We start from the raw sequence: 12273 nt of genomic DNA, 5'->3' as shown, positions 1-12273 counted from the left end.
ATGAAAAATGGCTGTAATGAATACTTTATCAAGAAAGCCTTTAACAGCGTGACTCTATTAGTCTAGATCTCCTGAAGATATCCCCCAGATTACACTTCCATATATTAAAGAAATTTCTGAACGTATTGATAAACTTCTAAGAAATCTTAATATTGCAGTATCATTTTGTCCTGTCAGGAAGATTTCTGTCTTCCTTTCCTCACCAAAGTAGAGAAAGATAAGCTTTCCCCACTCTCCAGATGGTACCAAATCCCTAGCACCTGTGGTTTGTATTACTTTGGGATATATGCAACCATTTGCAGTAAGGAAAAAAAATCATACATCCAATATCTTGAACTTGAGCAGTCCAGCCTAGCAGAACATACCATCTTGACTAAACATAGGTTTGAAGAAAACTAAACTTGACATAAAAGTAGATCCCTTGTAGCGTAGTTTTACAAGGAGAGCTGATAGGCCTTTCTACACTGACTGAGCTTAGATAATGATTATTATTAACATCTTACCTCCATGGAATCAGAGACTCATCATGAACGGTACACACAATGCTCATTCAACCTTGCCTTAAAATGATCCAATGTGTCTACATTCACAACACACTCAGGCAATGCATTCCAATGCAAAGAACCTCCAAAAGAACCCCCATGCAAAGAACCTTCACCTCACTCCTCTATTCACCCTTTTTATACAATTACCACTGATGGGCTATTGTTTTAACTCATTCCTCCTCTCTCATTTTATGAAAACTCTCTTCCATGTCAACCTGATAACAACCTAAGAATACATTATATATTTAAATTATACATATTTGGTCATAAAATAATTAAAAATGAGACTTTTTGTGGTTATGATACCATCGGTACTTTATTAATATAATCCTGCCTACTAGTTTCGCTAGCGATTGTCTAGCTTTGTCAAGGCTGAACGGTACACACAAAAAAATATGAGAGAATACAGAAACGTTGCTAACTGTTAGAAAGTTAAGTTTGAAACTATGTGTGACAATGCATGCATGTGTTGAGAAGCTTCAGTCAGTATCATGGATACATGTTGTATGCACACGTGTTACATGATTTTTTGCTTATTGTAGTTCTGTTAAACTGAGTGAGTTGATTAAGTTTTTCTATATATCTTTCAGTATGGCACCCTGATTTCTGTTGAGGTTGTTACCCATTCTTAATACCACTGCCGCTTCCTTGAAAATTCTGTAACCATAATCATCATCTAAATATGGCATAGAGCTATTTTCCCAGTCAATTGCATGGTTGGAAGTTGCAAAGTGATGTGCTAAGCCTGAGGAGACTGTCCTGTTGTGATTGACATCCCCAACATGCTCCTTCTGTCTGATTTCCAGGCTTCTTGAAGTTTGCCCAATATATGAAAGGTCGCATGTACATGGAATTCTATAAACACCTGGATATTTGAAAAATGGTACACTGTCTTTAGGAGATCTTAACACTTGTCTGATGGTAGTGGGAAGCTTAAATACCACTCTGATGTTATGAGATTTTAACATTCTTGCTAATCTTGAAGAGACTTAATCTACATAAGGAATGACTACTTTTGAAGCGTACTGGGTGACTGTTCCTTGTTGTTGGAGGTTGTCTTTATACAGGAACTTGATGATGTTTGTAGGAAAACCATTCTGTGATAGTGTTATAGCAATTTGAGAAAGTTCTGTCTGTTCCTTTTCTTTGTCTGAAATAAACGTTTTGGCTCTGTTCCGTAACATGTGAATGATGCTATGTTTTTGTGATCTATGATGGTTGGAAGAATAATGTAAATAACGTCCAGTATCTGTAGGTTTTCTGTATATAGAAAGTTTAAAATTATTCTCCTGCCTTTTCACCAGTATGTCTAAGAAGGGGAGTTGTCTGTTTTTTTTTCAACTTCTAGAGTAAATTTAATCTTGTTGTGAAGAGAGTTTATTCTCTCTAAGAAGGAGGATAAAATTGTTCCACTGCATAAAGGTGGTGATGAGGCTGTGGCTTCAAATTATAGGCCAATCTGTATATCTGGAGATATGGAAGATAGGTTTATAGGTTTTTCCTTGTTTTCATTCCAAATGATGAAAATATCATCAACATATCTCCACCATATTGATGGTTTAGGTGTAATTTTGGTAAAAATTTCATTTTCCAGCTTTTTCATGAATAGGTCTGCACAAGGTGGTGACAGTGGGCTACCAACACAGTTTACCAATTGTTGGTAAACTGTGTTGTTTACTTTGAAGAAATTTGATTTAAGGCAGTGAACAACTGTGTAATGTCTGTAGGGAAGAGATCTTTAATAATGTTAATGACCTCCTCCACTGGAACATTCGTAAATAAAGATACTACATCCAGGCTGGCCATTATGTCCATTTGTGATGTCTTGACGTACTTCAGTTTCTCTACAAATTGTTAAGAGTATATATTATATATATCAATCATATCCCCATCTGACTCCTATTCATGAAGCTTTGCAATTTAAATTCTCTCAATCTGTCCTTGTACTCCACATTCCAAAGACCACTGACAACCTTTGTGAATCTTTTCTGGACCCTTTCCAACACATCCTCATCACCATGAAAATCCAGTGAACAGATCTGTGCACAATAATCCATATGAGGCCTGATTAAGGCCTTATACAATGGCATCATAACCTCTTTATTTCTGCATGTCACAGTCCTCTGCACCATTGCCATTATCTGATGTGACATCTTCACAACTTGTGCAAGGTTCCAGAATTTCAAGTTCTTGTCAACCACCACTCCCAGATCTCTCATTTCCTCTACCACCTCCTTTTACGTTTCCCCGCCAAGTGTATACTTTGCATCCCATGATTGCTTACCAAAATTTCAAAATTTTACTTTGCAGCATTGCACTGACAGTTCCACTTACCTGCTCATTCATGCAGTCTATTCAAGTCCTCCTGCAAGGCCATAACATTTGCTTGACTCTGCATTCATCTCCCCAATTTTGCATCATCTGCAAACAGCTGTATATCACTAGTTAAATCCATACCAATATCACTTTGTATATTAATACAAATTGAACAACAATGGTCCCATAAACTGACCCCTGCAGTTCACCACTTATGGGATACCACACCCCCATATATAACTTTCTGATACCTATCTGACAGAATGTTCCAGGGAATTGGCAGTAGCACTGGCATGTCTGCTTAATAAGAATTTTGCAACAGTACAGTTCCACAGAGTGGAAGGAGGATAAAATTGTTCCACTGCATAAAGGTGGTGATAAGGCTGTGGCTTCAAATTATAGGCCAATCTGTATATCTGGAAATGTAGAAGGTACTAGAGAGATTGGTGAGAAGTAGGATACAGAATTGGGTTGAAAACAGCAATATTCTTTGTGGTTCGAAGCATCTGTTTGTTAAGGGGAAATCATGTTTTACTAACCTACTTATGTACTATAACAAGGTGACAAATACTTTGGACAGGGGAAATGCATATACAGTAGTGCACTTCGATTTTGCAAAAGCTTTTGATAGGATTCCACATGACAAATTATTAAATTGAATTGAAACAGATGGGAACGGATAACAGACTTCTGAGTAGCAAAATCCAAGTGCACCACTGTATATGCATTTCCCCTGTCCAAAGTATTTGTCACCTTGTTATAGTACATAAGTAGGTTAGTAAAAGATCTCCCCTTAACAAACTGATGCTGCGAACCACAAAGAATACTGCTGTTTTCAACCCAATTGTGTATCCTACTTCTCACCAATCTCTCTAGTACCTTCCACATCTCTAGATATACAGATTGACCTATAATATGAAGCCACAGCATTATCACCACCTTTATGCAGTAGAACAATTTTATCCTCCTTCCACTCTGTGGAACCTGTACTATTGCAAAATTCTTATTAAGCAGGCATGCCAGTGCTACTGCCAATTCCCTGGAACATTCTGTTACGATGCATGGTTATATTTCATCAAATCGTATCACCTTGTTGATATCTAGTTTATTTATTTCCTCAAATACTTCCTGCTCACTCACGATTAAGCCATCCTCTCCTGTGTCCTCTACTTCTGTTCCTTATGATTCCACCCTGATCAGGATGAAACACCCTTATAAATTGATCACCGAATACCTCAACATGTCTTCTGTAGCAATTAGTATTCTACCATTTTCATCCATTAACATCATCTTACCATACTCATTCTTCCTTTTACTTGCCACATATCTAAAAACCTCTCTAGAATTTTTGTTCACCTGATTTGCCATTTTCTGCTCATACTGCACTTTTGCTTTCCTTACTAACTGAGTCACACTCCTGATTTTTTCTTTACACACACTCTTCATTATCATTACCATTATTCATTATTACCATTATTCATCTTGTACTGCCTCCAAAGTACCTTCTTCCAGATTTCATTATTATTATTACCCCAAGACCTCATGGAGTCAAAGACTCATCTGGGATGAAGTCCCTCATTCATCCATTTTATACATACCTTATTCAGCCTTTTGGCCTTCAGAATACATTCACACATTGATGATGTTATGTATTTCTTTGTCAGTTCCCATGCAGCATTTTTTTCCTTATTGCTGAACTCCTCATTCCATGCTATTGATCCGAGCTGTCTCTTAAGCTTGTGATAATTACCATCCTTATAATTACACATATATCCTTTCCTCAAAGAAGTCTGCATATGGCTAGTCACATCACAGGGATCGCTTCATGTTCACTCTCACCAACTGGAGGGAAGTGTGAAACCTCACTCACAATTACATTCTCTGATGATATGATTGGATCAAGAACCTAAGAAATGCATTTTCCTTCTTCCCAAAATCTCTTCATTCCAATCTATATTGCATAATTAAAATCACTCATAATAATTACCCTTCCTTTGTTCACTAATCCAAGTTGTTTATACATTTCTTCATCAACACCTTCCACATTCCCTGGCCTATAGCAACATCCAACTAAATATGTCTTTCTGTCAACTTCCATGCTGCATCACAGTGCCTCATTACCAGTGCCACTATTTCCCTTTTTCATGTCTATCTTATGTGGACTTAATTCCCCTGCTATCATCAGATGACCTTTGGTTATCCCTTTTATGTGAAATATTATTGTATGAATCCTATGTAAATTCCTGATTATTATCTTATAAGATTAATTCATTTTTTATTTTTATGTAATTTTATATTTTTTTAAATTGGGAATTTAATGATCATTTATTGTTTTGCTTACACATAGTGGTATTTTTTTTTAAAATATATTCTTTTATTGTATTTTATTTTGTGTTCTGTTGTTGTTAACATTCTGAAAATGTCTTAGATACTTGGGAGAAAATTCTACATCTAGTAAATTTCCTTCATGTACAGGGTGTTCGGGATAAATTTGACAGTTTCGTAAGGAAAAAGAAAATCTTCTTTGTATCTATTAAATTTAATGAATTGACAAAAAAACATTACAGGCAGAGTTAATTACAATACTATCAACAAGATTTACTCAAAATAACCACCATTAGCATCGATCACAGCTTCAATTCTGCTTCGGAACCTCGAACAAGCTGATGCTACAGTCTCCCTGGGAAGGGCCGCAAAAACTGTTTTAATTTTATCCATTAACTGGGCTTTTGTATTACTGGAAGTGCGATTGGTGTCTTTTTCAACTGCGCCCCATACAAAATAATCCATGGGGTTAAGGTCTGGGGAGTTTGGAGGCCAAACATTTGGACTGGTGAAGTCGTAGAAATTTTCAGACAACCATTTTTGACTTTTCCCAGAGGTGTGGCAAGGGGCCGAATCCTGCTGCCATACATACGGCCTACCATTGGTTACCCTTGTTATCCAGGGCTTGACTACAGTTAGCAACTCCACGAACAAAGCCCGAATTCCAATGCCAGGGTTCTTCCACACCTGTTCCTGCAGATTTGCGAGGAATTCTGCTGTACGAACGCAATCAGATCGTCTGCTAGGGATCTTTCTTCTTGCTACATCCTCGTAGTCACCATTGCAAGTCTCTAGTTCATGCCTGATTGTTTTTACTGTATTCAGGGAGCATTGGGCAGCAGTCGTAATATCCTTATTTTGATGGCGGGCACGAATCATCATGATACAAGTTATTCTCTTCCATGATTCAGGTGGGTTCCAGCTATCCATCCTTTCTGACATCTTGTATATGAATGAAGAAGGGTCCAAACTTTTAAATGAAGAGAAGTGTGTGTTAATACATGTAACTTACGGAAAAATATAATTAATTATAAATATGTCAAATTTATCCCGAACACCCTGTAAGTTTAAGTTTTTAGAAACTACTTTTTTACTCCAGCTACATAGAAAACCTGGCTAAGGAGCACACATAATTTTGAAATATTGTGGTCCAAATTGCTAAAATTACAACCATTCCTAATACATTGAGATATATTGAAAAATTGGGAAATTTCTGAGGTTATTCCTTGAAATTTTGCAGCAGAAGAATGTGACATGGAAGCTAATGAGTGTATTACAGATAATGCAGAGTTAAGAGAATCAACAGTAAATGACAAGATAACAAATCTATCAAAAGAGAGCCCTGGATTATGCGCATACCTGGAGTACATTTGAGGAACAGAGGAGTCTGGTCCCACCTAGCTGTATGCAAGGTGGGCTCCATTTGAACAAGGAAGGCTGTGGCATCTGAAGGGAATGTTGTTCTATGGGGAAGTGAGAGTGGTAGAGCAGGGGAAACTAGAGTTGCCAGTGTGGATGGTAGCAAGCATAACTTCTGGTTGGAATAGTCACTTCGGAGATGCAAAAATGTATGGCATGTTGCAGGGTCAAATGAAGTCTGGAGAGAATAATAATAATAATAATAATTATTATTGTCATGTTATTATTATTATTATAATACGAGCACCTCCATGGAGTCTGAAGTCTCATCACCCGAGACCCAATCTATCCACACAGTATAAATCTATCCTACCTTTCTTTGAACCCATTAACAGACAGAACACTCACAACTGACTCTGGCAACCCATTCCACTCATTCACAACACTCCAAGCAAAAAATCTTGTCCCCACACCCCTTCTAACCACACTTTTATTATTCAACTTCCAGGGATGACTCCTTGTTCTGGTTTTCCCATGCATCTGTACTATAAAACGTTACAACGTTTAAGCAACATAAATGTTTCTATCATAATTCCCTCTTTTTTCTCCTATCAACCAACTTCTGCAATCCACATACCTTCGATCTATTCTCATAGGAAACATTCCACAGGCCACTCACCATCTTGATCGCTCACCTCTGAATCCGATCCACTGCTTCCTCATCCCCAAGAAACCTAGGGGACCAGACTTGAGTACAGTAATCCAGATGCAGACATATCAAGGCCTTATAAACAAGAATAACAACTTCCTTATCTCTACTTGTTAATTTGTTCTTCAATAGCTAAGTAATCTTATGGGCTACCTTTGCGACCTTAGCGATATGTCCTCTTGCCTTTAACTCTCTGACTACCACCACCTTTAAATCTCTTGCTTCATTTATATCCTGGAGTACAGTGCCATCAATGCATTATATGGCTTGTAATCTATTTATCCCAAAATGCATAACTTTACATTTCTCCACATTGAACTGACACTCATTATCTTTTCCCCATACTGACAGCCTATTTAAATCATCCTGCAAGCTCTCCACATCGTCTTGAGGACAGAAGAGAGCTGTATGTGAGGTGGACTTCATTTGTGGTGTAGAAATGGGTATAGAAATGATGGTCACAATGCATTGATGTTTCTTTTTACAAATGCCAGGTGACACCGATGGTCTCATTCTGCCAAAAGATTATTGGGATCAGTGAAATATTATAATTATTATTATTATTAACACCATACCTCCATGGAGTCAACATCAGGCAAACACTATTACACACAGTGCCCATCAAACCATGCTTTAAACCCATTTAATATATCTGCATTCACTACAATTTCAGGCAATGCATTCTACTGACCAACTACTCTCTATGCAAAGAACCTTCCCCTGCTCACACCCTCCTTATACAGCTTCCAGGAATGTCCCCCTTGTTCTACCCCCTTGTAACATTCTACGAAAAAATTCTTTCACATTAACCTAGTAACAACCCTTTACCAACTTAAATGTCTCAATTACATTCCCTCTCTTCCTCCAACTTAAAAGGCTTTGCAAACTGCATTCCCTCAATTTGTCCTCATATCCCACATCCCAAAGAATACATTTAGTCAGTGTTGTCTGGACTCTTTCCAGTATATCCTCATCACCTGAAAAATCTATTCCTCACATCCTTCTTCACCACACTCTCACATAACTTCCCAGGATGGCCTCTGGTTCTTCCACTCTTGCCTCTGAATTAATCCAATAAAATCCCCTCAATAACTTAAACATCTTTATCGTAGCACCTATTTTCCTCTTATCAAAAAAACTCTGCAGTGCAAACCTCTCTCCATAACTAACATTATAGAGTTCTGATACTGTCTTAGTCATTTGTCTCTGGACCTTCTCCACTGTTTTCACATCACAATAAAAAACAGGTGACCAAATCTGAGCACAATAATCCAAGTGTGGCCTGACCAGTGCTTTATACAGTGGTACAACTGCTTCCTTATCCTTACATGTCTGTGTACTTCTTATCATAGTGGCACTATGATGTGTGTGCCACTATGATAAGAAGTCCACTTCCTATACACAGCCTTATATTGGATGAAAGTTGGATATTGGTAACTACTGCAGAGGTTGTAGTCAAGATATTCAGTGAGCAATTCATCAAGGTGTTTCATAATCAGTGTCAAATCAGAAGCTCAGTTGTAGAGAATGAAATGAGTGAGCGAGAGATATACAAGGAATTAAGTAAGCTAGATGTCAATAAGACAATAGGAATTGATGACATATCACCAGCTGTCTTAAGGGAATGTTCTAAGGAGTTATCATCATCCTTGGCATACCTGTTTAACAAGAGTCTTGCAACAGCACAAATCCAAACTGTTCCATTTCGCAAAGATAGTGATAAGGCTAAGGCAAGAAATTATAAGCCTATCTGTATATCTGGAGTTGTAGCTAAGGTATTGAGCCTCCGTAGCTCAGTCAGTATAGATGAAGCCCTTTGGTCGGAAACACCTGGGTTCGATTCTCGTCTATGATGTGAGGAATCTTTACCTGATCTGTTTCGACTAAAGGTGAGTTAGCCAGTTTCATACGGAAGAGGGTTTTTTCATCCAGAAACTTGGGTTTTTTTGTCCCTCAGGACAGGCAAATTGGCCCTTTGAACATACACGGATTACAGTCGTGAATACTTATGACAATATGTGGAAGAGATAGGGTCCTGACCACATGTCATTACACCCGTAGTTAACCATGAGTCACATCATGGTTGTCAACCTCCTAGATAGGAGACGACACATGAATGGGAATGGGAAGGTAAGGCATTGGAGAGGTTGGTTATAGATAGTATACAAAAGTGAGTTGATAACAGTGGCATTCTTTGTGCTTGTTCAGCATGAGTTTGTTAAAGTGAAGTCATGTTTTACAAACTTATGTACTATAACAAGGTGACAAATGTATTGGTCAAGATGCATATACACTGGTATACTTAGATTTTGCAAAGTCTTTCGATAGACTGCCACACCACATGTTGGTCACTAAACTGAAGCAGATAGGATTGGATTATTGACTAGTGTGTTGGATAGGTGAACAGCTTGTGTTAGCAAGTTGTGTGTGTGTGGGGGGGGAATATCTCAAAAGATGAAAGTCACTAGTGGTGTAGCACACCACTGGGTCACTTTTGGGACCATCGTTATTTAATTTGTATATCGATGATATTGGATAAGTTTAACTAATGACATACAACTGATTGTAAATGCAAAACTGGAGAAGAGTGATGAGGAATCAAGCAGATGTTGTAGTCTTACAGGAGGACTTGAATAGATTATATGAGTGGGCAACAGTATGGAACTCTCAATTCAATAATACAAAATGTAAGGTTCTGAAATTTAGTGAGCAACAATGGGATACAAAGTATACACTTGGTGGGGAAATTTTGGTGGAAATTGAGGAGATACGAGACCACTATACATGCATCTCGCTTTTCCAATACATTCATCACTTGGTTTTCATTGTGATATGGAACATTGGAGAGGATCCAGAGACAAGTGACTAAGACAGTATTCTAGATTGTTAGCTATGGAGAGAGGTCAAAGGACTTTGCATTGCAGAGTTTGATGGTTAAGAGGAAAAGAGTTGATATGATGGAGACAGTTTTATTGGATTAATTCAGAGGGATTGTAAAAAGAGTGGAAGATGACAGGGGAAGAACCAGAGACCATTCCTGGAAGTTATGTAAGTGTGTGATGAAGAAGGGTGTGAGTAGATTTTTTTACCTGTCAAACAGTCAGTGAATAGAACTCAATTCCTAAATGTGTTGTTAATGCAGGGAGTGTGAAGGATTTTAAGATACAGTATGCTGAAATTATTGCCAGTTGAATGAACCTCACCTGATAAGTTGGCCTACTTTATGGAATGTAATAATAATAATAATATTAAATAAGCTTTCATTTTTTATAATTCTTGCATATTGAAATTAAACAACCTGTCACATTACAGTATATTCAGCCATTCACATTAAAATATAAATTGTTTTGCAGGGTCCAAGAGGGCTTCGTGGCATGATGGGATTGACAGGAAGGCCTGGTCGAAGGGTAAGTGTTTGTATATTGATTATGTGACAGAAAAAATTTAAAAGGATGTTTGCTGGCTGGTTGTGCAGAGGAGAATTTGAATTAATTTCACTTTGAATCAACCTCCTGTCAGGTTTATTTATTAGAATGGGTAATTCTTTATAACTTATGAAGAATTATCCATTCTATAACTTTATCCATCTTTATAACTTTATAATTCTTATTTAAATTAAGGGGATATTAAATCCCACATTATTTCAAAGCCGAATAAGAAACTCAAAGATCGGAATCAAAGAGTTTCATGCTGAATATAGTAAACTATAAAAGTAAAGAACTAAATTATTAAAAGACCAGAAGATAAATGATAAAATATACAAAGAGCCAACAAGTTTCACTAGCCACTGTCTAGCATTTTCAAGGCTGAACTGGTGTGAAAACAAATGCATTAAGTTACATTTCAAACATACATTTTAGTAACTGTTAGGCCGTTACATTTGATCATTCTGTTTGAAGGCGTTCATGTGTTCAAAAGCTTCAGTCAGATTCCGGTACATGACCACATGTTGTGTAGTTTTTTGCATGTTGTAATTCTGTCGAGCTGAGAGAGATGATGAGATTTTTCCATATGTCTTTAAGAATAATACCCTGATTTCTATTTAAATTATTGCCTGTGCATAGTACCACAGCTGCTTCTTTTAAAGTTCTGTATCTGTAGTCATTCTCGATGTAAGGCATAGAACTGTTTTTCCAATCTATAACGTGATTTGATGTTGAGAAATGATGAGCTAAACCAGATGTGATGATTCTATTATGATTGACATCCCCCACATGTTCCTTCTGTCTTATTTCAAAACTTCTAGAAGTCTGACCAACGTAAGAAAGGCCACACGTGCATGGAATTTCATATACTCCAAGACATTTGAAGAAAGGTACCTCATCTTTAGGTGATCTTAAGATTTGTCTGATTATGGTAGTTAGTTTAAAAACCACTCTGATGTTATGAGCTTTTAACATTCTCGCCAATTTTGTGGAAACTGAATTAATATATGGAATGACAGCTGTGGACACATATTGGGGCACCGTAACACGTTGTTGGTGGTTGTCTTTAAATAGCCATTTGTTTAAAATGTTAGAAGGGTATCCATTAAGAAATAGAGTGTTAGCTATTAGTGACAGTTCTCTCTGCACATCTGTTTCTTTTGAAATAGACCTTAAGCTCTATTATGGAGCATGTGAATGATGCTGTGTTTTTGTGATCTATGATGGTTGTACGAATAATGTAGATATCTACCAGTATCTGTGGGTTTCTTGTAAATGGACAGTTGGAAATTGTTATCTTCTCTCCTCACTAGGATGTCAAGAAAAGGAAGTTCTTTGTTCTTCTCTAGTTCTATAGTGAATTTGATCTTATTGTGTAGTGAGTTGATTTTGTTCAGAAACACGAAAAGGTTTTCCATGGTATCTTTCCAGATGATGAACACGTCATCGACATATCTCCACCAAATTGACGGTTTTGGTACAATGGTGGAAAGAATTCCATAAAAAGGTCTGCACATGGTGGTGACAGAGGACTACCCATGGCTAGACCTTCCAATTGTTTGTATACAGTGTTGTTAAATTTGAAGAAATTTGA

General features: G+C 37.3%; 1 protein-coding gene across 1 annotated transcript in view; it reads left to right on the top strand.

Annotated features, from left to right (window-relative positions):
• Positions 1-12273, top strand: part of LOC150098313 (uncharacterized) — a 571066-nt gene that overhangs the window by 225171 nt on the left and 333622 nt on the right. The window contains exon 12 of the mRNA XM_090405143.1: positions 10608-10661. Coding sequence (XP_090261269.1) covers positions 10608-10661 — 54 coding nt within the window. The remainder of the gene's footprint in view (positions 1-10607; positions 10662-12273) is intronic.

Source organism: Typopeltis vanoorti, chromosome 15 (genome assembly GCF_054136105.1).
Source record: "Typopeltis vanoorti isolate ZY-2024b chromosome 15, IOZ_Tvanoo_1.0, whole genome shotgun sequence".
In the NCBI taxonomy this organism is placed as follows: domain Eukaryota; kingdom Metazoa; phylum Arthropoda; class Arachnida; order Uropygi; family Thelyphonidae; genus Typopeltis; species Typopeltis vanoorti.
The sequence above is the reverse complement of the archived record's forward strand: the minus strand, read 5'-3'. Positions and strand labels throughout refer to the sequence as shown.